This window comes from Nycticebus coucang, chromosome 3 (assembly GCF_027406575.1).
Source record: "Nycticebus coucang isolate mNycCou1 chromosome 3, mNycCou1.pri, whole genome shotgun sequence".
NCBI classification, from domain to species: Eukaryota; Metazoa; Chordata; class Mammalia; order Primates; family Lorisidae; genus Nycticebus; species Nycticebus coucang.
This window is the reverse complement of record NC_069782.1, coordinates 118244144-118271952: the sequence shown is the minus strand read 5'-3', so window position 1 is coordinate 118271952 and position 27809 is coordinate 118244144. Positions and strand designations below refer to the sequence as shown.

The window sequence follows — 27809 nt, the reverse complement described above, 5'->3', positions numbered from 1 at the left end:
AATTAATAGGAGGTTTGAGAGGTTCAGGATTGGGGGGAGTGTCAGACTCAGGCATAGGAACAGAAACAGAAGGGCAGGCTGAGGGTGGTCTGGAGTGTTCTTTAAGCGCCTTTTCTCCTTCTTTAACAACTTCTTGGATATCAGGCCATTGGTTGTAAGTTTTTAAAATATCATAGATCAAGTTCCAGTAGGAAAATGCCTGAACGGGGATTTTTTCGGGGCCGAATGTTCTATAATAATCTTTTAGACAATCACCGACTCTAGTCCATCTCAGAACATCAATAGTGCCTTCTTGGGGGAACCAAGGACAGATATCACCAATAAAAACAAAAAAATTATAGAGATCTTTTTTCTTTACCCGAATTCCTCGTGTCTTGAGGGACTCCTTGAGTCCCTGAATAAACAAGTCATGTTTACTTAACGTTTGTCCCATAAACTCGTTGCTTTCTCTTACCTTGATGGATCAAACTCGCAGGTGGGCAATTCTGCGGCGATCTCGGTGCGGATCTTCACTCACGTCCTTCTTGTGGCGCGGCGATCATAGTGCGGATTTTCACTCACAACCTTCGTGTTGCGGCAATCCAATGATAAGGGTACCCTTACTGGCAGCAACGTTCGATGACACCCCCGTACCCTTGCCCCATGTTTGGGTGCCAATTGCCCCGGCCCGCGGGGAATTCAACAGGGACCTGGGAAACAAAGGGGTCAGTCGAATGAGGGGACAAGAGACACAAAAGAATGAGAGCAAGTCAAGAGTCTGATCAAGCTCCAAAGAGTTTATTTTTCAGCTGGACTTATAAGCACACAAACAAGGAAGTAACTAAGGGCTATTCCTAACAGGGCGGGGAGGGGGCTAGTTTCTGGAAAATTACTAGGAGAAGGACCCTAAGGCGGGGGGTGCATTTTTGAAGAGATACGCAAGGGGAAAGTACCATTGCTGTTTACGGTTGAATTCCTGAGAACAGTTTGCCTGTAAAATCAAGATAGCAAGGGGCATTCTTGTGAGATGTTTTGGCTCCCGGCAAACCAGAAATGCAAAAAACATTGTTTTAATTAAATGTTTTTATCTATATTTTCTATTTCCAAATATAAGGTGAAAAAATTATTCTATTAATGGAAACACTTCAGTGGTTCTAAGTATCTACTTCAATTTATAACAATCCTCAGTATATACTTATATAAATATAAATAGTATTTATTAAAATTCACATATAATACGACATTTCAGAAATGTTTAAATGTAGGAGTAACAAAATAGCAGTATTTAGCATTAAGGAATGGGTGTGTATATCTAAGAACCTGCAAGAAATAACAAGAGCAATTCCTAAAACCTACAGGTAATTTTACCTTTGCTATGTACACACTGACATTTGTAGCAAAAAAGAACACATGGGCGTTATGGGATATTTTGTGCAGGGGAAATCCACCTTATCATCTTTGATGGTTAAGATGAGTTCATGACATGCCACAGAGCTACCTTCTATAAAGGCAGTTAATGTCTCCAAACCAGGCTAGAATTTCTAAGGGAAGTCTTGACTTTTAGCAGAACACTATCTCTTTGGTGATGCTTTCAGGTCTGGGGGTATATGAGGCTATCTAAAGGAACATCAAGGAGAAAATGAGCACAGAGGTGGCAGGGCTCTAGTAATAACTCTCCTACTTGAAATGCTTTTGGTATCTGGGAAAGAAGTAGATTATTTTGATTCAGTAAAATGACAAATATAAAATATTCAAGCATCATAACTCATTGTCTGTTTTCTACGTAAATTGAAATAGTGCACAATAAAATACCAGTAATCTGTGCATAGACCTTTGAGGTAGAACCTTATTAAATTCTGCATTAAAAATGTATATGCTTTACCTGAATAAGCACCATTCGAGTTGTAAACAAAGTTTCAAAATGTGGTCAAAGCTCTAGACATGTGGAGGTAACTTGGAGGAAAAATAGCCTGTCTAGTGACTGTGACGTTTCAACAAAAGGACATGGCTTCTATTGATTGATGGAGTGGGGTCAGCCTCTGGATAGACATTTGTATGAACACATACTAATTACATTCATTTCGATAGAATCAGCTGTTACATATTAGAGGGTGATCCTAATCTTTTGTTCTTTGCATACATTCCTATTGGGGACTTAACAGGCCATTGCATTTACTTTTGACTATGTCTATTGAATCAACTAGTTTTTAAACATTCTCAAAAGCAGAATCATGAGATATTGAAATCTATAAATATACTAGGTCTGAAAATCTAACACATGAAAAAAGAAAACACATTCAATGAAAAGCCAAGCAATATTTACAGCCTTCCCCCATTCAGAATTTTTTCAAATTCTAATTACACATACTCAGAACTGAGTTAGTTGTTCTTCAGTCTAGACTGAGCTTTCATTTTCATTTTTCTAGTTATGGTCCATCCAGACTATACGCTGAATTCTGTCTGCAACAGCACAAAGATTGGCTTTTCTGAGACTTTTAATAAACACAGCATAGGTATTTTTCTTCCCGTGAAGTTGATACCAATTACGAAGCAGTTGTACTTTTTGTTCAGCTGTATCATGGAGATAGTCATTCTTGATCTCGTCTATTTTGGCTTCATTGACACCGTTCTTCCGAACAAATTCTTTAACTTGATTTATTGTCATTTGTTCAGCAATAGTAGGGATATAATTATTCAAGTCAACATCTGAAAAACAGAAAATAGTCTGAAAAGTCATTTTTGTAAATGAAATTTCCATTACTAAAAACCAGGTTTATTTTTTCTTTTGTAGTACTTAACAATACAGCTAAGCCCTAGAAATCTAAAGAGTTGCTTGAGGGGGAAATGGCAACTAAAAAATCCTGACTTCTAATTTCAACTCCTGCTATGTCTCCAGTAACCATCTATATAACTTGTAGATTATATACATAACATCTCTTTATCTTCTTTTCTCATTTATACAATAAGAGGATGGGAAAACATTTCCTCCAACATGCCTATGGATCTGATAATCAATGACTCACAGGTGCAAAAGGACAGGGTTCACCAATAATAACTAAGTCCACAGTTCCGTTTAACTTCTAGGTCAATTTAGGCAGTTCTGTAATGTGTCTAACTGTTATGAAAGAAAATTTGTTAAGATTCAGACTATAGCATCCTTTTGTTACTTCATATATTTTTAACTATGTATTAGTTATAAATTTAAACAAATTTCCTTACAAACCCTTCATGGTAAGCAGGAAGAAGCTCAAAGAACAGCAAGATCTCAAAATATGTCATATAATTAGGCAATTTTATCCTCAACTTGGCCTGTTAAGCCAAAGGAAGCTATCGTTATGAAATAAAATGATAAAAGCTTTACCAGGTAAATTCATTGGCACTTCGTCCTGAGGAGAAAAAAAAATGGAGGTGAGAAGAGAAATAAGATAAAAATATGATTGGAATATTGTAAATGTAATCTTCGCATTCTTCCTTCATTCTGAAGGAAGTGTAAACAGTTGCTTAATGCGTAAAATTGGGAAACTGGACTAAGCAGTTAAGAAAGATCCTTCCTCATTCAATTTTGATTCTGAAAGGTTCCAGTCTTGTCAGAAACTACGCAATGTTGTGCTACGTCTTTACCAAGCCAAAGAACCTAAGAATTCATGGAATTGGCTGAGATTATTTTTCATATAGACTCATTAAAATAAACAATAAACGTAATCATTCTAAAATGTTCTTACACTGTAACTATTCTTATTTTGGACACCATAAAATGGTTCAAATTGAATCTTTTTCTTTTGGTACTATTTTGATTTAAAGAATCATAACTCCCATTGAGCCCTGGTCTCAAATGACAAAATCATTCAATTATGCAGAACTGGCTACTCTTCCTAGTCTATTTCTTTGCTTTTTGAAATGCCTGATCCCATGTTGGGAAAAGACATGCAAGAAATAAAGGCAAGAGGTAGGTGGAGAGAAGTGAGCTGTGCCTTGATAGTGGACTTGAAGGTAATCTCTTTGCCCAGACTTGGACACGGATCCCATGTTCTGGTAAAGGGCGTCTCTCTGTAGCGATAACACCAACATGGAATAGGCAACTTGGCCAGGTCCTTTTTACAACTCACACTCAGGACACTCTCAGGGCACCCTATCTGAATTGAGTTGTGATGCCCTTTAACCCATGCATGAACTAAATGCTTCTTTAAAAGAAAGTAACTAATTGAAAACTGAATTACTAATTTCTCTATTTTTTCAAGAAAGCTGATGCATGTTTCAATACCTCTGCTGTTGTAGATTCAGGGTGGCCATTTTCTTTTTTCCTATTCTTTCTATATTTCATCAGTCCTGAAAGATCAAAAAAAATTTTAATCAGATGTAGGTCTTAGCCTTGTAGGATGCAAGTAAGAACATCTTCTCACACTAAGAGAGGTATAAGAAGAAAAAAGAGGGGGACTTAAAGGGGACAAACAGCACAGAAGGCAGTGCTGTGCCCATTTTGAATCTCTTACCCCCCACCCCTAAGTCACCTGTTCTAGCGACAGGTCATATCTTAAGGGAATCCATCTAATTACCATGCATTGGAAAGTGTGAAGGAGGCTTCTGACTTATGGTGAAGGCCACTACCGCTCCTTTTCAGCAAGGAAGTGGGTAGCAGGGCTACAGAAGCCACAGAAAATGAAAGTCAACATCCATTGGCCAGCAGTGGCATTCAATGCCCAGAAATTCCAGTACACACACTCACACATACCTCAAGTATACACACTTGATGGGTGTATGCCTTGAAGTTAGTGTGATATAAAAGAAAGGAAGCCATATGTGTCTGAGGACAACTGTAGTGCTAAATGACCGCTAAAGGCAAGGCAACTTCTTTATCATCAGTGAACTGAAGAAAGAAAGAATATCGTTCCAAGAGAAAAAAAAAAATAGATGCTTCTAAGTTAATTGAAAGTTGGTGCAACTCTGTTACTTTATAAATGATTTAAAAGGATTTTCCCTAGATTAATCAAGATTTTATTCAACTATGGCTTATCTGCTGACTTCATTAAGTAACCCTTGCATTGGGAGACGGACATGGTAGCTCATGCCTGTAATTCTAGCACTCTAGGCGGCCAAGGTGGGTGGATTGCTTTTGCTCAGGAGTTGGAGACCAGCCTGAGCAAGAGTGTGACCCTCATCTCTAAAACAATAGCTGGGTGTTGTGGTGGGCAGCTGTACTCCCAGCTACTCAGGAGGCTCAGGCAGGAGGATCTCTTGAGCCCAAGAGTTTGAGGTTGCTGTGAGCTATGATGCCACAACACTCTACTCAGGATGACCAAGTAAGACTGTCTCTATAAAAAAGTTACCCAGGCAGCACCTGAGGCTCAAAGAAGGGTGTCGGCCCCATATACCGGAGGCGCCCCAGCCAAAAACTGCAAAAAAAAAAAAAAAGTTACCCTTGCATAAAATGTGTCACTGTATTATTTTAAATTAAGAAGGAGAATTGAAAACATGAAGTTTGATTAAGACACTAGAGGAGCAGAGAAGAACAAGTTTATCACCTTTTCCCTGCGATGCCTTTCCTGGGAATGCCTTTGATCTTTGTATTCTCTTTTTGCATGGGGACAGCTCAATGAATATGCAAGGATTACTTTTGACGTTTGACCATCTCTGCTACTGCAGAGAACCCTTGCTCACGTGACAGATTAGAATCCCACTCAGTGCCTCCAAACCGTTATCCAGAAACAGCAGCTGATCCAGAAACAGTAGCTGAGGGATAATACCATCCAATCTTACAACTCTTGACGGTGTGTTCAGTGGCAGGAAAATCACAACACAGCAGATCTACCTACCTGGCAGCTTTCTCATGGGTGGGACATGGAAGATGAAATCTTTGTAACTACTTCTCAAGTTATTTTAATCTATAGTTTGAACAAAGTAAGAACTTACCACAAACAAGTGGAACAAGTAGAACAACTAGAACCGGGATCAGGATGCCTAACCACCACCACGAGTCAGATCCGGAGCCTACAGATTGGAAGATTGGACATTTCATATGAAAATGAGCATTCTTTAAGAGTTAAAAAAGCAAACTCTCAAATGACAAAATGGATTGGCTTTTCTTCATATTTTGCCATTGAGATGGGAGAAAGGGTAATATGGCCATAAAAAGAAATAATTACCTTCCTTTTTGCATTTGGTGTTGCTGGTTCGAGTGCAATCCTCAATAATTCCATGCTCACACCTAGAAAGAAAATACAGGTGAAATTCAAAATGTCTGGTCAAATAATTTCTATATCATATTCAATAACACATTATAAATTAGGGGCCATGTTATCTATCCTGCATCTCTGGGAAATTTGTTCCCTCAAATCTTTCTAGATTAGCCTCTAAAGCTGGTCTAAGCTGATAAAATAACTTGGACGTTTGGATAAAAAAATACCTTAAGGAGTAACTCTATGTTTTAAGATGTCAAGAGTGTTCAAGGAAAGTAATAAAATATTGATATATAAGAGAGAGGATAAAATAGACACCAAAATCAACCTAAAAGTGGTCATAAATGGAACACTTATATACCAGGACGTAAACTAGTCCTCGATAACAATTTCAAAAAATTCCCATAGAAAAATAAAATGGGCAGACAATAACTGTCGCTTAGGAAAGCTACTCAGCTGGCCCTTACAAGTTGCCACTTTTAACATCAAGTGTTGACTCAGAAGGTTCATGTGGGATTTTCTTCTGACAGGCGGACACTGACAGATAGTCTGCCTCTGCTCATCACTTAGCTGGGTGAGCTTGAAAAATCAGTTAACCATTACCAGTTTGTTATCTTATCAGTAACATGGACATAAAATGATCTACCTCAAGTGGTTACCATGAGAAGAAAATTAAATCAAGAAGTACTTAGAACTACTACTGGTAATAACAATATTTCTTATTAACAGTAGTTCTAGCCAGGTGCAGAGGCTCATGCCTGTACTCCTAACACTCTGGGAGGCCGAGATGGGCGGATTGCTTGAGCTCAGGAGATCAAGACCAGCCTGAGCAAGAGGGAGACCTCATCTCTACAAAAACAAACAAAAAACAACAGTAACAAAAAAAAAAAACACTAGCTAAGTGTAGTCCCAGCTACTCGGAAGGCTGAGGCAAGAAGATTTCTTGAGCTCAGGAGTTTGATGTTGCTGTGAGCTATGATGATGCCATGGCACTTAACCCAGGGCACAGAGTGAAACTCTGTCTAAAAACAAACAACAACAACAAAAAAACCTAGTAGTTCTAAATACTACCATTTAGAACGGCTATAGCAGGTGCACATAAAATTTTTCTAGGAAAGATAACTAAGGTGTCACGTCCCTACTTCTTCAGCGTATTAGATAAACTCCTAAAATTTTCCCGAGATGAACTACAAGTTTAAGGAGAGGCAAAAGAATAGTAATCCTAAACATTTACATTTATATAGAAAAATATCTTGCAAAGCAAAAGAAGCTACCTTTATAACACATATTACCTAACCTGATGTTCACCGAAAGAGGCAGAGAGAACAAGTAGGTAACGTTCTTTCTTTTCTTCCTTCAAGACTCAAGCCACGTGTCCTATCTTCACTCCTGAGTTTTCAGGCAGCGTGGAAACGCTTTCCAGTATAACTTTTAACACCATGAATACAAGTCTCTTCTGATGTGTCACCTGGTATTGACACAATAAGCACTGCTTTTCTTGACAGTTCTCTAGACTGATATCTTGATGCCAGGAATATGTTTCTAGATTGCATTAACAATCACTCACGTCATTAGCTCAAGCAGCCAGAGTTGTGTGCATGGGAAGTATTCAATAAATGTTTGGTGTTCAACAAAATTTAATTGAGCAAATGGTCACTAACTGACTGGAGGCAAAGCAAGACTCGAGTGGTAATTTTTGGCTCTCAGTCAGTGTTGCTTCCCCCTAGAAGACAGTATCTCTCACAGTAGACCCAGTGGGTTTTATATATATATTATTTTATATATTATATTATAAATATTATATATTTATGTATATATTTTTTTATTGTTGGGGATTCATTGAGGGTACAAAGAGCCAGGTTACACTGATTGCATTTGCTAGGTAAAGTCCCTCTTATAATTGTGTCCTGCCCCCAAAAGGTGTGTCACACACTGTGACCCTCCACCCCCTCCCTCCTTCCCTCTCTCTGCTCTCCCCTTCCCCTACACCCACCATGTACTAGGTCATTCATTGTCCTCACATCAGAATGAGTACATAGGATTCTTGCTTCTCCATTCTTGTGATGCTTCACTAAGAAGATTGTGTTCCACTTCCATCCAGGTTAATACAAAAGATGTAAAGTCTCTGTCTTTTTTAATGGCCGAATAGTATACCCAGAGTTTTAGTCAGAGAAAAACTAAAACTTACTTGGTGCAAGGGTCACAGTGTTCACAAATAGAAGAATTACAGAAAAAGTTTGATTTACATCTGCACTTGGTATTCTGGGTCCGACTGCAGTTCATTTCCACTTCTAAGCCTAGAAAACCAGGTTGAAAACTCTTAATTACAGCAGCTAGTTATAAATGAGCTGTGAAAACAATGGGCAGGAGCTACATGGATTTTTGAAATCCACTGCTTACAGGAACAATCACATCATCACACCTTTGGTAATACATGTGGTGTCTGAATGCAAAACAAGGGACCCCAGGTTGAAACTGCCAACAACCATTTAGCAGATTTTAAGTGGACAGAGCAATCTGGCAACTGAGATAAACCCCACCCTTTGTAGATGGCTTCCCTGGACCTTGAGCCTAGAGCCTTATCTATCAAAATATGGCCTGTGGACCAGTGGCACTGGCTTCACCTGGGAGTTTGTTAGAAAGGCAGAAGGTAGCTCTCACCTATACTTACTCAATCAGACCAGTGCCAAGGCACTCACTCAAGAGATTCTAATTTAATTGCCTTGAGGCGGGAACTATTGGCTTTTTTCATAGCTCTTAGGCAACTCTAATGCATAGCCAAAGTTGAGAAACACTGTTTTAGAACCTGAATAGAAGCAAAAAAAGCTTTATGTCTGTCAAACAAAACTAGAAGTACGTCTGTTATACAGTAAAACTTCTGTAACTGGTCAACCTATGGAGGTGGTCAACATAAGGACGTAGGCCTGCTGTACTGTGGTCTGGTCTATGAAAATTTAGAGAGAAGGTCAACTATGGAGGTTCTACTATATTTTATTCTGAGCCCTCAGAATAGATCGATATATCCATAAAAATTCAAGTCATAACAAATGTCATAATAATTCAAATCTCCCAAGAAGAGGGAGCATCCCTGGGGTTTCTCTGTCCTTGTATATGCAAATCTCTGAGCTCCTGCAGGCCGTGAACGAGAGACATCATACAAGTGTAAGCAAAGGCCATAAAAAACATAATCTCCAGCCTTTTCATTGGAGCTGATGAAAATTGTTCCCAGGGTTCAAATTTAGTCCTTCTACATCTGTAAGAATTGCCTAGACTTGACTCATAAATGTCTAGACAGTGATTAGCTCAGCATCTGGGTCTGCTTGACCCTACTCAGCCTGGTCCTTCCCCTCATCACAGCACCAGAGCAGGTCCCAATTTCAAATTGTGTTATAAATGATTCAAGATGGAGTGTCCAGATTGGTCTTTTTAAATTGCTTTTTACGACTCTTACCGTGTCCTTCATCACAGAGTCTACATCTTCTGCACTTAGAAGAATAATGTTTCTCCTCCGTGTACTCCTTCCCTTCTTGGCATGGCACACACTCTGGTTCAGGCCCATCCTTTGTGCACTCAGTAGCTTTCCGTTCACCTGGCCAAGAAAGAAAGGGGCAAGCATCTGAACAGGAGGTGGCCAGGCCACAGTGTGGGGAGCATGGAGGGATGACAATGAAACACTCCTCAAATGAGAGGGGGCAGGAGATGTGTCGGGCAGGGCGCTTCAGTTAATGATATATAAATACAGTCAGGGAGCAGATTATTATAAAAAATCATGCCAAGAGCCAGAAAGTCTCCCAGAGCAAACACCAAAAGAGTGAGTGAAGGACTGTGCCTATAGAAATAGGATGATTGATAAAAGGAACAGACAAAAAGGGGGAAGGTCAAAATGACCAAATACACCGGAAGAAATGCTTTTACCAACTCACTTCTTTGGAGAAAGAGAAGAGGTTGGGAGGTGTATGTTCATGGCGTAGATAGCTGTCGCTGGCCACCACGATTACCAAACTAATGCCCTTTGCTCTGACTTCTCATTTTACTTTCTAAAGTACACAGATGCTGACAAGAAATTGTGTAGTTTAAGAAAAAGAACATTTGAAATTCTAAAGACCTTGATCAAACCTCAGTAGTTTCAAAATCTTTAACAAAAGTGTTATTTTTTTATAAGTGTAAGTTTCATCCTGCACATGACGGAGAGAGTCTGATACTTCTCTTGAACTGCTGTCAGAAGGGCACATGGCTGCCTAGGGAGAAGGTGCAGTGCCCGCTTCTCTTCCTTCTATTACTTTTCCATGGAAAGTCAGGGTAGGTTTTGAGGGGCAGGTGGGAACATATGTATAACAAAATTTATTATCAGGCTCGTTATTCTAATACAAACAATTTTAAATAATGTTTATGCTCGCCTTAATTTACTCTAAAAAGAAAATGAGTCACTGTATTGGTATTACTAAGCATTATGCAACAGATGCATTCCCTGGAAAAATTCATTTATTTAAAAGGTGTTTATTAAATGCCTATTGTGTGCTAGGGACTCTGTAGGAGTTATAGATTGTGCAATGCCTTGACCTTCAAAGACTTCACCTCCTCAGGCTAACCGCAGACAATGTGCAAATAAATACATGCTGTCAAGTGGTGAAAACTAGATTAGGGGAAGAAGATAGAGGAAAGACAGGGAAAATATAAAGGGAAGTGTATGAGAAAAACATCACTGGTGACTTTATTAATGGTATAACTAATTTTAAAAAACTAGACAAACTCTAATCTGCTTTACTCACTTGTAGAGCAGAAAGAATTTATGCTGTGTTTCCAAGGTGAGTGATTTCCTTAATAACCTCATAGCATTCTTTTTGATAAAGCAAAATACAGTGTCTCTCACAAGTCACCTCTACAGTTGCCATACAGAGGGAAAATGGGAAACTGTAGCTAAATGTATCTTTCTTTACAAAATATTCATTACAAAATTTTACAAAGAGGTGGACAACATATAGAACGTTGTTCTTATCGGATACAGTGATGTGGTGAGGACTTTTTTGAACAGTTAATCAAAACTATCAGTTCACAAAAGAAATCATTTAAAAATACTATGAATTTTATATTTCAATTTATAAAATATAACTATATAATCATTTGCCTGTCTTGTGATGTAGAACCAAGTTATGAGAATCCTAGACTTTCTCACTTAAATGACATCATAAAACATTACCTATAATTTCCTGTTTTTTTTCCTTTCTTCTCTCCTTCCTTCCTTCCTCCCTTTTTTCCTTTCCTCCTTTCCCCCTTCCTTCCTCCCTTCTTGTTGGAGAGGAAACTTAAGCACATCCATAATCTGTATGAATGACTTTAAAGATTTTTGCATTTTTCCTTATAATTTTGCATTCATTTTGCCCCCACTTAATTTATCAACAATCTTTTAGCAGCTCACCTTTATTGAAATTCTCTAAAGTGTTCAACCTAGTTTTCATAGAAATAAAGTCTGTCTTTTCTCTGTATTTGTACTTAATTAACTTACACACAATATTTAATTAAGTTACATATTAATATCATGATACCAATGACCATAAACAGATTTGGAAGCAACTTAAATATTGATAAGCCTCAAATTCCACAAGAAAGAATTGAACTGAAAAGAGTGGTTAACATGGTTGGATGTCATCCAGAATATTTAGAGAGGAAGCAAAGAGAATTGGTTAATCCAGCCAGCAGATCGGTGGGCAGTCACTTAAGGAGATTTATGTACTCGAGGACTGCCTTAGAAATATATCAGAAAACACACACCAGAATTCTATCAAACCTTCAAGGAAGAGTTTTATTCACGTACTGCAGAAATTATTCCCAAAAATTGAGGAGGGAGGAGTCTTCCCAACACGTTCTACGAAGCAAACATCACTCTTGATACCAAAACCAGGAAAAGACCCAACAAAAAGGAGAATTTCAGACCAATTTCACTAATAAATATAGACGCAAAAATTCTCAACAAAATCTTAGCCAATAGATTACAGCTTCTCATCAAAAAAGTCATACATCACGATCAAGTAGGTTTCATACTAGGGATGCAAAGCTGGTTTAACATATGAAAGTCCATAAACGTTTCCACCATATTAATAGAAGCAAAAACAAAGACCATATGATTCTCTCAATAGATGCAGAAAGGGCATTCGATAAAATCCAGCATCCTTTTCTAATTAGAACACTGAAGAGTACAGGCATAGGTGGCACATTTCTAAAACTGATTGAAGCTATCTATGACAAACCCACAGCCAATATTTCCTGAATGGAGTAAAACTAAAAGCTTTTTCTCTCAGAACTGGAACCAGACAAGGTTGTCCTCTGTCACCTTTACTATTCAACGTAGTGCTGGAAGTTCTAGCCAATACAATTAGGCAAGACAAGGAAATAAAGGGAATCTAAATGGGGGCAGAGGAGGTCAAACTCTCCCTCTTTGCTGATGACATGATCTTATACTTAGAGAACCCCAAAGACTCCTGGAAGTTATCAAAAAATACAGTAGTGTCTCAGGATATAAAATTAATGTCCACCAAGTCAGTTGCCTTTGTATACACCAATAACAGTCAAGATGAGAAGCTAATTAAGGACACAACTCTCTTCACCATAGCTTTAAAGAAAATGAAATACCTAGGAATATACCTCACAAAGGAGGTGAAGGACCTCTGTAAAGAAAATTATGAAATCCTCAGAAAGGAAATAGCAGAGGATACTAACAAATGGAAGAATATACCATACTCATGGCTGGGAAGAATCAACATTGTTAAAATGTCTATACTTCCCAAAGCAATCTACCTATTCAATTAAGGTATCCCTATTAAGATACCAACATCGTACTTTCAAGATTTGAAAAAAATGATTCTGCATTTTGTATGGAACCAGAAAAAAACCTGTATAGCTAAGGCAGTTCTTAGTAATAAAAACAAAGTTGGAGGCATCGCCATACCAGATTTTAGGCTGTACTACAAAGCCATAGTGGTCAAGACGGCATAGTACTGGCACAAAAATAGAGACATACACATTTGGAATTGAATAGAAAACCAGGAACTGAAACTAACATCTTACAACCACCTAATCTTCGATAAACCAAACAAGAACATACCTTGGGGAAAAGACTCCCTATTCAATAAATGGTGCTGGGAGAACTGGATATCCACATGTAAAAGACTGTAACTGGACCCACACCTTTCTCCACTCACAAAAACTGATTCAAGATGGATGAAGGACTTATATCTAAGGCATGAAACAATAAAAATCCTCAAAGAAAGCATAGGAAAAACACTGGAAGATATTGGCCTGGGGAAAGACTTCATGAAGAAAACTGCCATGGCAATTGCAACAACAACGAAAATAAACAAATGGGACTTAATGAAACTGAAAAGCTTCTGTACAGCTAAGGAGACAACAACCAAAGCAAATTGACAACCTACACAATGGGAAAGGATATTTGCATATTTTGAATCCGACAAAAGCTTGATAACTAGGATCTATAGAGAGCTAGGATCTATAGAGAACTAAAAATAATCCACATGAAAAAAGCCAACAATCCCATATATCGATGGGCAAGAGACATGAATAGAACCTTCCCTAAAGAAGACAGATGAATGGCTAACAAACGTATGAAAAAATGTTCATCATCCCTATTTATTAGAGAAATGCAAATCAAAACCACCCTGAGATACCAACTAACTGCAGTGAGAATGGCCCACATCACAAAATCTCAAAACTGCAGATGCTGGCGTGGATGTGGAGAGAAGGGAACACTTTTACACTGCTGGTGGGACTGCAAACTTATACAACCTTTTTGGAAGGAAGTATGGAGAACCCTCAAAGAAGTCAGGTAAGGCCTCCCATTTGATCCTGCAATCCATTACTGGGCATCTACCCGGAAGGAAAAAAATCTTTTTATCATAAGGACACTTGCACTAGACTGTTTAGTGCAGCTCAATTTACAATTGCCAAAATGTGGAAACAGCCTAAATGCCCACCAACCCAGGAATGGATTAACCAGCTGTGGTGTAGGTACACCATGGAATACTATTCAGCCATTTAAAAAAACGGAGACTTTACAGCCTTTGTATTAACCTGGATGGAAGTGGAAGACATTATTCTTAGTAAAGCATCACAAGAATGGAGAAGCATGAATCCTATGTACTAGATTTTGATATGAGGACAATTAATGACAATGACACGGTGGGGGTGGGGGAAGGGGAGAGCAGAGTTAGAAAGAAGGAGGGAGGGGGTGGGGCCTTGGTGTGTGACACACCTTCTGGGGGCAAGACATGAGTGTAAGAAGGTCTTTACCTAACAAATGTAATCAGTATAACCTGGTTTCTTTTACCCTCAATGAATCCCCAACAATAAATTAAAAGAAAAAGAAAGAAATATATCAGAAAACATGACTTTAATTGATATATAGTATTACAACCTCTAAATATTCCAAAATTTACTTAAGCAATCCCATGCTATTGGGTATCACAATGAAAGGCATTTTCTTATAAATCCATCACTATCTCATTAAGTATAAACATTTTTAGGTTTTTGACCCACATATCCAAATTTTTTTCTTCAAAATTTGACATTCCAGTAATGGTCTGTGAGAGTCCTTAGCTCACAAGCAAATTCACCAGAGCCAAGATCACTTCTTAAATGAGAATAAAACCAATCAAAACCCAAACAGCAATAGACAAAAATCCTTGATAGTTTGATGTGCAAAGCATATTACCTTTATTTTAATTTTCATTTTAGGTTTTAAAATTACAAATAAAGATTTCAACTCATAGGCCAAATTCATGGTGTTGAGCAAGTTATAATAAAGCCAGGAAGCCATTCTTTATTCCAATTTGAAAAAGAGGAGAACGCAAGTGGGTTTAAGTAAAAATAGGCTGCATTAGAAGGAAGATTTTTCCATCAAGGTTGTTAAAGTCTGGGCTGGAGGCAAAGGGAGACTGGTAGAATATTTTCAAAAATAGGATCCACACCCTCTTGCAGCCAGAGGGCTGGAAGCCTGGGAGGCCAACTGTGAAACCGACTGTGATGCTTTTGGCTTCTGTTATTCTATATCATGAACCCATATGGCTGTTTTCCTTTACCTTCCTGTCTTATGTGACATTGCAGTTGGGTGAGATCTATATCAAATCTGCTCCAATTTGAAAAAAAGTTTGCAAAACTGCATTTTGCTTAGCTTCTAACCTGCTAGTGTTTGAAAGGTTTCCGATCTGAAATTTGTTTGCAATGCAAAGTACTGATTTTTTAAAAATTGTTGGTTTCTGTCTGTTGCTCTTTTGGTTCACCTAGTTATTCAGCTGAAAAAATGCAAATACACTTTGCAGGCTTCAGTGCTAGGAAAAATAAGTTTCTTAGAGACCTTCTGATTGAAGGGAAGTGCTGAGATATATCCTATAAGAGTGTAAGTCCTTTGCTTTCAGAGTTCTACTATTATTTTGATAGGATTGATAGGTTCTAATCACCTTTGACACGACAAGCTTTAACACCTTTAATGGAGCTTTTTCTTGCTCTTGAAAAAATGGATTGTGCGTAACATTTGTAAATTATACTTGTATATAACCACAACAAATAAGTGTGATAAAAATAAATAAAACTGGTCTTAGAAAAACATTGTATAGTTTCTTTTCTCCCAGTTATGCTATATAATGCAGTAGAACCAAAAGTTGTAAACTTATTGTATTCATTATTATTATTTTTTCTTTTGAGACAGAATCTCACTTTTGTCATCCTCGGTAGAGTGCCATGGCATCATACCTCACAGCAACCTCAAACTCTTGGGTTCAAGCAATTCTCTAGCCTCGGCCTCCGGAGTAGCTGGGACTACAGGTGCCCACCACTACACCTGGCTAATTTTAGAGACGGGGGTTTCACTCTTGCTCGGGCTGGTCTTGAACCCGTGAGCTCAGGCAATCCACCCGCCTTGGCCTCCCAGATTGCTAGGATTACAGGCATGAGCCACCTAGCCTGGCCCCTTATTATTGTATTCATTATTACTATATACCCCTCTTTGATCTGATTTTCATTCTAATCTCTGAATGTTTTATATAAAATACCAGCAGGACAGGTCTGACGGCAGAATTGGGTCCTGGAATGTAGGCCTTCTAAGTCCTGAGCATCACGGGTCCTCAATTCCAACTTTTCAGCATTGATTTCAGTTACTTGGGCATTAACACTTTTGGACGATATTCCAGCAATAGAGGTAAGTATCTGTCAAAGAAAAGCACAAAGAGAATTTTATTGATTTCTCAACTGAGCAATGTGGTAAGCAGGCAGAACCCACCCCCAATGGTGGTATCTGTGCTGCGCAGGCAAAGCCAGCGTGGGGCTTGCTGATTTATCTCCAAGAAAGGAGCAGATCGCCTAGATGGCAGTTCAGACTTCACTTGACACAGTGTCATGGATAATAGCGTCCTGGGCTCTGCTCAAACATGAGTACTGGCTACCACTTACTTCTCTGTGTTTGTGGGTAAAATCACTTCAATCCCTCAAATCTCATTTTCTTTATCTGTAAAGTAGAAACAACCTCTTCCAATAGGTTTGTTGTGATAACTAAATGGAATAATGCAAGCTCTAACACAGTTCCTGGCACATAATAAGTAAGTGTTCGATGAGGGGGACTATTAAAAGTTTCAGTGAGGGGCAGCATCGTACAATAGGAAAAATAAATTTCAAGGCAACTGTGGTCTGAATCCCAGTTCTGCTACCCAAGATTAATATCCACTTGTGTGTGTGCGTGTGCATGTGTGTGTGTGTTCCCTATTGGTACAGCACCCTCTCCTCCTTGGCATGCTAATTTCACCCAATATTTAGGAGACAATACCGTGAGCAGGTCCACATTTCTTGGTTTAAATGACCAAGTACCCAAGGAAGCAGCACAGAAGATGAGAAATGATTGACCAATCATTAACCTACAATTAGGAGTAGGTAAGAAGGACTCAGGCCCAGCACTTTTGGCCCAAATCTGGGCTGTGTTGCAGGTTTGTAAAATAGTTTCCTAATTACTTTGATTCCATTTGGGCATGTAAACAACTTGATTTGTTTTGGGACAACGGTTGGCAAGAAGACTCCGTGTTAATTATACATATAATGAACCTTCAAAACAAATGGATGTTGGGGGGAAAGGGAGGTGTTTGGCAGGATTTCTCTGAGAACCAGAATCAGCCCCAAGCCCTCTAGTCTGGGAAAACTGTAGCAGGGCCCCCAAAGCCAGGGCTCTGGCTGGTAGAGAAGGTGGAATTTGCCAGCCCTGATGCTCGAGGAAGAGCTGAATTTGCATTTCCCTCCCTCCAGTTTGGGCACTGAATTTCTGAGAATGGCCATGACCAAGAGTGCAGCCTCTCACAGGGGTGAGGATCTGGAAAACACAGAAAAATATTTAGGAATGGAAACTCATCCTACACTGGAATCTTTGTGTTTGATCCCCCTTGAACCTTGCAAAAATAGGGACACATGAGAGTTTGTCCCTTGAATGAGATGATGAGAAACTAAAAGAACAGCTAGATAGATATTCATTCATTGTCTGCATCATCAGTGAAGAATCACTTTTTGTGACCTCCCAGGTGATGGAATAGAAGAAATGATGTAAGAATCAGCAGACCCAGAAGATGACCTCTGCCCTCACACACCCCAGTCTCATAATTTCCCATGGATGTTCAGCCCTTGAGGGATGGTCAGCCCTGGTGATCCAACGTGGCAGTTACAAATAGATTAATAACTCGGTGACTGAATTTAAAAAAGACCTGGTAGAAACTGAGACTCCCTTTCGGGATTAGTCCAAAAAGTCAATGTGGTAATTGGCTGTGAATGAGCTAGGACTTGAAAAAGAAGTTAAAAAACAAACCCAGAAAGACACCCTTTTTTTTTTTTTTCCTGTTCTTATCGTGGTTCAAAACAAACAGGAAAAGATTTTTTAAAAGCAGAAAAAAAAAAAAAAAAAAAAAAACATGGGGCGGTGAAAAATGGAAGCCCTCAGCATGGCAAGAATGAGTAAACAGATGCCCGGAACAGCCAGTGAGATTGCTCAATACTGAGCACAGGTATCAAGTTGCAAATTGTTTTGTTGTGACAATTTAATGAGGCAGCAAGCTCTGCGGTAATCCTGGTGAAGAGGGTTTTACTTCTAATCAGAGCCCACAAGAAAGTTTCTTTAATATGACCATTGTGCTCAGCTACTGCAGACAAAAACTGCCCTCTTGATGAGGGGGAATAATTGTGGTCCAGATGATTCAACCTTAGCAGAAGAAAGTAGAAGGAAATAACAGAAAAAAACATTTCCAGAAAAAGAAATGGTTCAGCAGGATATTTTCTTCTAACACATCAAAATTAAATAGAAATAATGTTTATTTCTAGTTGTGAAGACTCTGAGTGACTTTTTGTCTTCATTTTGCTTAATTCATCTTCTTTTTTACAATGCACGTATGTTCACTGGATAATAAAAAAGCTAAAAGGGAAAATCTTAGGAATGTGTTAAGCTTAAAGATCTATATTGATTTACCATTCACAATATTCTTTTTCAATAAAATAAGAAAATCTGGATAATAATGGGGAATCTAGAATAGCAACTTACCTAGCATTTGAAAGGTGGAAAACATTTTAAATATTTGGATTATTAGAATTTAATCCTTCATGTAAATTTGGGGGGTGGGGGAGGCAGGTTCGAATCTGCCAGCCTCAGTGCATGTGGCCAGTGCCGTAACCACAGTATATTTTGGCACCAGCCAAAATATACTTCTGTGGTAAGTATTGTTTAAGAAAAATAAATCAAGATTTCAGCAGAGCCTGATCTTAATGCAAGCCATAGTTATCAGTTTGTAGTGACTTATATGACTGAACTTTCAACTTCATAGAGTAAAATGTTCCCTTTGGTATGACACATCTTTTTGTCCAATCATTTTGCTTCAAAAATGAAACAGATTTTTCTTCATTCTCAAATAACATTGCTCTGATGAGTGGGAATATACTTAGTCTCGTTGAAGAAAGGAAAATAAAATAGCCTTGATTCTATTAGCTTAAGGGAATATCTCCAGTCAAACATAAGTTAATCTTTATGATGTTTGATTTAATAAAAATGTAAGACTGCCAATGAGCGCAACCCCCATGCAATATTGTTTAGGCACCCATCGAGGTACTTTGGTAAGAAAAAAACACTTGTACATATAAGTTTGGGGAAGTTTGTCTTAAATTATCAGGAATATTATTTTACACTTGAACCAGGTGTGTTTAAAAGTTTATTATTAAAGTACAATATTAACCTTAAATGCAAGTTTAAAAAAATAAAATAGTTTAAAAGTCATTAAGAAATGCATGTTAAAAGAATTATTTGAAAATTAGGTATCTCAAATTGAATATGGACATTTTAACTGCTGGTTCTGAATTTCAAATAGCCCGATGAACATAGGTGCCTTCTGGGATTCTAGAGAAAAGAGTGTCCCCTCCCGCCCACCACAGAGATCTTTCAGAATTCAGCTAAGACGTTAACATGAAGCACAGAAGCACTTGGGAAAACGGTAAAAACAGAAAGGGGCAGGGATGGTATTGATACCAGTGTTGACACCAGCTAAACCACCAGCTAATTCCTAAGATTCTTAACACTTAAAATGAAAGTTAGTGTTTCATTGTATTTACATTCTTAGAGCAGGACTTTATACAGTCAGCAGCTCTAAGAATTTACTGTAAGGCCCATAGCCTCTTGATTCCCTCAGATTCTTGGTTTGAGAGATATCAGTGGTACCTATGAATGTGGGATCCCTCAGGAGTTTCCCATCTCTGAATGATCACTAAACTAAACAGACAAGAAATTTCCCATGGTCTTTAGATCTGAAATCTTCAGGTACCCATATGAGCTGGAATTACTTCTTCCCAGACTCATGGGGCCTCCTAGGCTGGGTGCATCCTCTATTGCTGAGGACAAAAATGTAGCAAGTGATGAAGTTCCAGTCACTAATTCTCCTTGCTCCTTTATTAGATGCCCAGTTACCCATCAACCCTTAAGGAAAAAGAAATTCCAGAAAAAAAGAATTAATAATTACAAGATAATGCATCTCTAATAGATTTGTGTAAAAAAATAAAGAATGAGTTATGCCATTTTATACTATGACCTTATTAAAAACATGAAATAAAAATAAAATAAAAATTTTTACATGAAAAGAGATTAAGGGAAAATTCCATTAAATTTTTTTATGTGTAAATAAAAATACACAAGTTAATATTATCCCAGGGATGTGTTCCTTGATTCTTAGGCCACTTTCTGGAATGTCCAGGAGAAAGGTAGGGGCAGAAGTTGTGACTGGTTAGATCCATGAATGATTAGCAATAGCAAAAATAAAATGAAGGTGTCTAGGAGTTCCTGTTTGGGATTGGATTTTGAGTTTCATGCTACAGTTAGAAAATTAGTTCTCAAAACCCTGACTGATATCAGAACCATGTAGTGATACATTGGGGAAAAAGAGTGCCTCAGCTCCAACATAAACCTAAGGAAGGAATCTGGATCCGTGAAAACAGGGCTGTCCTCCTATTCATCTTTAACAAGTACCCCTGGTGAGTTTGATGTTGCCACAGGTGGACAACTGGCTGAGAGAAAGCAAAATCTGCAGTTAGCAAGTGACTCCCTTTACATGTGAGAAGAAGAGAGTTTTACAGACTAAAAGCACCTGTGTTCTGCACTTGCAAATCAGAGTGTGATTTTTTCAGGAAGAAATAATGACCCTTCCAAAAATAAGCCTGAAAAGAAGTCATCTTTGGTGAAGGAAATGGGTATAATGTGAGGGCTACGAAGTTTTAAACTAGAGCCCCAGAGCCCTTAAATACCCAAAGGGGCCACCTGGGCACCACGGGAGGCAAACAGACCACAGAAACAACAGAAAATAAAGGCAGAGACAGACTTGTCAACAGGAGAGCCCTGCCCGGATCTAAGAAGCAGCCATCACTGAGCTACGGGGAACAGGGGCCGCAGGGAATGTGAGCCCAAACCTTCTGTTTTTCAAGTGAAATCAAAGTCCCCCAACATTTAAATGGTAGCAACTAATATTAAAAATAAATAAATGCCTATCTGCATTACATGCTTTTTTTGGTCAATACCAGATTCTTCTCTTGTATTCATTTTTAATTTAACAAATAAAAATTGTATATATTTAGGATGCTATGGTGTACAACATTATGTTTTGAAATACATTCATGTTTTGGAATGGCTGCTTTGAGCTAGTAACACCATATACCTTTTGTTTGTGTGTGTGGTGAAAACAGTTAAAATCTGCTCTCTCAGCCATTTCCAGGTATATAGCACATATTAACACAGTCATCATGCTGTACGATAGAGCTCTTGAACTTACTACACCCCTGTCCAAAAAATTTTGTATCCTTTGACCAACATCTCCCCAAACTCTTCCCATTCTTTCCCCGGCCTGCTGCCAACCACTGTTCTATCTACTTCCCTAAGTATATAACTTTTTAAAATTCCACATACAAGTAAGATCACGGGGTAGTCTGTCTTTCTGTGAGGAGAGGCCAAATTTTAAAAATCAGGCCTAAATCTTTATAGACATTCATGTGAAAAAAGTTTATTAGGACCAACAATCCTTTTGTGAGGATTGCTAAAAACCAAAGCCTTCACCCACATACTACTATACACTGAGTTTGTTTTCTCTTTCTCTTTTTCAAGGTCTCTGCCTCAGAGATTAAAAATATTAACATGGCTCACACCTTAAATGTTATGGCCTCAGAGGAGACAGAGTGAATGAATACATAGTACCCATGACTTGACTGAAGGACAGCCTGTAATTAATGAATCCAATGGCAAATTTATTCTAATTTTACAAGTTTCTCCCAGTTCATAGCTTAATACAATCCACAGTAAGCTTGCCCACCTTGCTGGGCTGAGTACATTTGAATTTATAGTCCGATTTACTAGGTTATAAGGCTGGCCTTGCTCTGAAGGCATAATCTCTTCCTAAATTCACTATCATCTCCACTCCGTGAAACTCAAGCCGGTTGTCCAGTATAGCTGTTCAACCTTAATAACTGTGATGGTGTTTTTACATGCCCATAGATGAGGATGACCGGGCTGCCCATCGGTTCATTTCAAATTGAGAACTCAGTTGCCAACAAAGGGGAGAACAAGCTTATTTCTTTCCTGGGAAGGCTAAGTTACCAATCCTACAATGATCAACTTCTTTCTCACGTGCACTTTACTATTCACACTATCACTTCAAGGAAACAAATGTAGGCAAGGAGCCAGAATATTTTCTTCCTATTTGAGACTGAAGTGGAGATACTTAATTGGTGTTAGAAGTTCAATTATATAAAAAGCAGTATTCTTTTGTTTCAAAAACAAGGGTTTTCCAGAAAATGAAAAAGTCTAATTAGATGGTTAATTTAATGTTATTTTCCTACTTTTATGAATATACATATATATACACACACCATAGGAAAAAGATACAAAACTATACACCGAGGAAGTTACAATGGTTCTGTAAATAATTCTTTTTTTTTTTTTTTTTTGTAGAGACAGGGTCTCACTTTACCGCCCTCAGTAGAGTGCTATGACATCACAGGACTCACAGCAACCTCCAGGTCTTGGGCTTCCGCAATTCTCCTGCCTCAGCCTCCCGTGCAGCTGGTACTACAGGCGCCCGCCACAACGCCTGGCTATTTTTTTGTTGCAGTTCAGCCAGGGCTGGGTTTGAACCCGCCACCCTCGGTATATGGGGCCGGTGCCCTACTCACTGAGCCACAGGTAATAAGAAAATGTCATGTAAAAAAAAAAAAGAAAATGTCATGTATATATACACACATATATAATATATTCAAGTACAATTAAGAAATGTTTTCTTTATAACAATAAAAAGATAATAAATAAAATAATAAATGATAACAATTATAATAATCTCAGCTCACTTAATATCCTCTGTATAATGCATCTGATAAAAATTATGTAAAAATAGAAAAAGATTTGTGTACACACAAAGAGACAAAAAGCAAAGTATAAAGAGCACAAATTAAATATCCAATTAGGTATATATGTAGACTTGACTAGGAGACTATAAGTAAAATCAAAATTGCTTATATTTGGGTGGTGAGATAAAGAATGAATTTCCTTTTTCAATATTTGCTTTTTGTTTCACATCATGTGGCCAATTTTTCTATATTTACCTATTTATAAAGAAGAAAGGGATAGATTGTCCTAAATTTGGTTTCAAGTTGCTTTTTATCAATTTCAAATCTTAAATTATGTTCCTTCATTATTTTTCATTGTGAGTAGTCTTTCTTTAGCACTCATTACAAAACATGTGCTCATTAAGGGACTTTTGGCACTTAGGATAATTCACCAAAAGCACTTAACTTACCAGGGGTTTTCAAGGAGGGGATTTCCTTATTCAGATTTCAGGCCATCTCTTAGAAAACAGTTATTCACTCCAAGTGGCAGTTGTGCCAGAATGATCTGGCTTCTTTAAAGCATTCTAATAGCCTTCAGAGAGATTCCTTTCAAATTCTGACACTATCACTGAAGATTATGTAGAAGTAAATCACTTGTCCCGTATCCCAAAGAGCTTCCTCGGAGAAGACATGTGAATCCCAGTTCCTCTTTGTCTCTGTTTCATCATTTTCCCCCTCTAAACTCAGTGCAAGAAATAAAATTTCTTTTTCCAAATGAAATTCTAATTTGCTGCTAAGGATAGTAATCGTACGTCCAGCACAGATGTTAGAGGAGTTTCATTTGTCTAACTGCAGCCAGTAGCCAGGATCCTGATGGTTTCCATACATCAATTTAATTTTTGCTTCTCAATCTTGCCATCATTTGAAAATTTGTGCTTTTCTATCCTGGTCCTTAATGTTTTAATTTATATTTCATAATTTTATTATACTCACAAGACTTTCGATTTGAGTCCTTTGTGATTTAAGTACAGCCCATGCAAAATCAAGGAGAAATAGCCCATTTGATATTTCTTGGGTTGGTTTAAGAAAAGTTATTTAATTATGAATTAAATAATTATTCTTTATTTTTCCTCCCAAAACTATTCCATATGGTTACTGGTAAATACACTGGTTCATTTTTCAAATACCTTCTCCTTTCTTTCAACCATAATTTTAAGATAATTGTTCTAAGACATGTAAAAGATAGGAAACTGGCTGCCTAGTGATTGCCCTGCCAATGTGCTGAAAACCTATAAGGTTTCGCGCACCATTAAAAAATAAATAAATAAATAAATAAAATTCCCACAGTTATTTCTCTAACAAATTTGGAAGTAAGTTTGATTCTTTATCTGTCTCCTTCATAAATTTCAACCTTATTTGTTGTAGGCACCGTGGAAAAAATACCTAGAAATAGGGGAGGAAAACCTAATTCCAAGAGGGTAGAGAGAAGAAAAGAGAAGCAAAAAGATGAAGATGGGCATATTTGCTGACTGTAGGCAGCACCAGAGACAGAGCACTAGGAAAAGAGAGAGAGAAAAAGCAGAAGAAAAACAAAAAAACAGCAAAAAGCAACTCCCACCATATACCTCCAGACCATAAATATAATTAAACAAAATTTGCTTCTGCGTTCCAACTAATTAGCACTTCACCTCCTCCATTTTATTAGTTTTATTTTATTATTTACTTATTTGAGACAGAGTCTCACCTTGTCGTCCTCAGTAGAGTGCTGTACAGTCACAGCTCACAGCAACCTCAAACTCTTGGGCTTGAGAGATTCTCTTGCCTCAGCCTCCCAAGTAGCTGGGACTACAGGCACCTGCCACAATGCCCAGCTATTTTTTCAGACGGGGTCTTGCTCTGGCTCAGACTATCCGTCAGCCTTGGCCTCCCAGAGTGTTGAGATTACACGCTTGAGTCACTGTGCCGGGCCTATTTATTTTATTTATTGCTACTAGTAGTGCTTCAGCACTACTTAGTGTGAAGGCATGGAAAGCAAGAATTTTCTGGAGAGACACACAGTGTAACACAACAGTGTGAAAACTACTTCAAGAACAAAAGCAGATGTTACCCTACTCTGGCAGAAAGCAGGGTTCCATGTGACTAAATTTGAAGGATCATATTAGAGGAGAAAAAATGGAAGATATACTACAAAATGTAAACAATGAATCTATAGATCATAGAGTTCCATCTGATTTTTGAAATTTAACTCATTTGTATTTATAAATTTTACTTAATAAACCCTAATTTCCTAGGCCACATATAATATATATAAATATAATTATGCTTAATTTATAATATTATATATAGTATAACATGTGTGTACAAGTAAATGTGTATGTGTGCCTGTGTGTACATTCAGAAATGCAGCTTCCTTGGTGCTTTAATACACATCAGCCTCTGGTAAAGATGCTATTGTGCAAAAGGTAAGCGAAGCTCCAGGCTTTCACAGTTCTGTTTTCTTTGGCAATATTGCTGTCCAAGAACTAAAAGAGATTTTCAAAACCAACCAACACTGTAATAGTGCAGTGGTTAATAACAAGGGGAAAAGGTGTGTGGTCTGAGGTTTGTGTAAAAGGTCTCTCAATTTTTTTTTAATTTTGAATATTAAATTCTTTCAGTGTATGTTTCTGAAGGAGCCCAAATACAGCACCTTTTTTTAAAAAAAAAATTACAAAATGGTCCCAGACATCATCGCTTTTTAATTTTGTTCTTGGCGTAATCTAAAAATCAGAGGCACTCAGCAAACAGACTGAGCTTTGGCATTAAATCTGAGTTCAATCCCAGATACTAGCTGTGTCATCTCAGTTTTATTACTTAAGCTCTCTGAGCCCCATTTCACCGTTTGTAAGATGGAGATGAGGACATCTTCCTCACTACAGGGGCTGCTGTGAGATCATATTTGACTGAGATCATATTTGCAAACGCTCCTATCTGTGTGCCTGGTACTCTCCTGGAACCCAATAAAATAAAAACCCACGGACTGCCCGAGGCTTCGCTGGTGTTTGAGCCAGGGACTTTGCAAAAGAGGCTGCTCAAGTTTTTAGGCCAGGCTCAGGCGCCAGACTCGCTCGCTGTGGGGACGGTTAACCACCTACCGGAGCAGGGAGGCCAAGCAGAAACTACCGTGGGAGTGAAAAGTAAGAAAGGGTGAAGAGACAGAGAAGGGCTGGAAAGCAAAACAAAACGCAACCACTGAGGCAGTGACTTACGGTCTTAAGGAGAAAAATTCCCGGAAGAGAAACAAGTTTCTTTTTCTGTGTTGTAATCAGAAGGTAAACAAGCCTCCAGAGACGCATTCAGCGTCAAGATGACTTTTTAAAGAAAGAAACGGTGTCTTCCAAAGCCTTAGGTTTAACCACGACCTCACAGAGCAGTGTCAGAAAAGGAGCCCCGCGCGCCCCGCGCGCCCCGCGCGCACACGCCCACCCACCGCACCTACGCGGATCGGGGGGTTGGGCATGTGAGGACTTGTACCGAAGATCCCCTCCTTCGGCCGGGATCTCCTCCCGAGACCAAAGCCTCCCGGGCCCTTGCCCTCCCCCCTGTCCACGCCCCTCTACCCGCTCCCACCGCTTCCCAACTTTGCTAATTCACCCGAGCGCGAGAGCTGCCCCGTCTGTCCGGCGGGGTCGCTTCGTATCAAGACCCAAGAAAAGCGAGTCCCCGGCTTCCTGGGCACCCGGGCCGGAGGCAAGTCGTCCCAGGAGGCCCCGAGAGCCAGTCTGCCCACTGCCGGCTCACGGCTGGCCGGCCGCGTCCAGATGCCCACGCGTCCCTGCCCTCGCCGCCGCCGCAGCCCCGGAGCGCGCCCCGCGCCCGCCCTCATCGCGGAGCCAGAAGTCCCCACCCGGGCAGGAGAGGGCTCACCAGGGGCAAGAGGGGACTCACCAGCGGCAGGAGGACCCAGATCCTCAGCATGGCTGGGGAGCTGAAAGGGACTCTCCAACTCCAAGCTGAGCCGGTCACCCGCTAGCAGAAGTGACAGCTCCACTGGGCCCTTGCTGGAGCTCCTGCCGGCCTCTGGGTGTGTTCCCGGCCAGGGCCCGCCCCCGGCGCTCCAGCAAAGTTACTCTCAAACCGCTTCCCTTCCTCCTCAGAAGCGTCTTTAAACACCTGTGGGTCGCTTTTCCGAGAGACCAGAGACGACCTAACCAAAAGCCCCCGAGGTCGGGAGGAGGAGGAGGAAGGCTTGCTGGGGAAGGCCCGGCTTGAGGAGGGCTCCATTGATAACAGCAATTTAGCTCGCGCCGCAAGGGGGTGAGGAAGCCGGGTGGGGGCAGAGTCAGGGTTTGTTGCACAAACGGGCATGCCCGGTGCTGGGGCGTTTCCGCGGTCTGCTGGCGGGATCGGCTCAGGTGAGGACCGGGGAGCTGGCCCGCCGCCCTTTCCAAACGCTTCCACAGAGGTTCAAGGTGGGGTGGGGTGGGGCTTGAACAGAGACTGGAGCTCCGAGCTGGAGTCCCGCCAGGGCTCAGGAACCTTAGCTCACCGCTGGAGACAGAGGAAGACCTGGGCATTGACTCAGCGCCCGATACTGTGGCTGCAACGTAAGAGGCTCACAGGAGTCCCTGAATAGTGTATGAAGAGACACTTGTAATACTAAAAGGTACAGATATTGTGCGAAGAGATTTTGTAAAGGCCCCTTAGGTTTTCTCAAGAAGAGAACAAAGTTAACTACTTATGACAAATTACTTCCTCTCCTTTGTTACTCATTATTTCCTGGCCAATTTTTTTTTCTTTTAA

General features: G+C 39.4%; 1 protein-coding gene across 2 annotated transcripts; it reads right to left on the bottom strand.

Moving 5' to 3' along the window:
* On the bottom strand, window positions 1-27295 carry FAS (Fas cell surface death receptor). 2 transcript variants are annotated; one of them, XM_053585943.1, is made up of 9 exons: window positions 26955-27295; window positions 16211-16364; window positions 9604-9741; window positions 8341-8449; window positions 6120-6181; window positions 5887-5964; window positions 4241-4305; window positions 3341-3365; window positions 1-2685 (listed from the first exon to the last, which is right to left on the bottom strand). In XM_053585943.1, exons 1-9 carry the CDS (start codon window positions 26982-26984, stop codon window positions 2402-2404), a joined length of 945 nt encoding a protein of 314 aa, XP_053441918.1. In that variant the 5' UTR covers window positions 26985-27295; the 3' UTR covers window positions 1-2401. The 2 variants fall into 2 exon arrangements, with proteins under 2 accessions (XP_053441918.1, XP_053441917.1); XM_053585942.1 differs by lacking the exon at window positions 26955-27295 and adding an exon at window positions 26276-26814.
* Window positions 27296-27809: the final 514 nt, after the last annotated feature.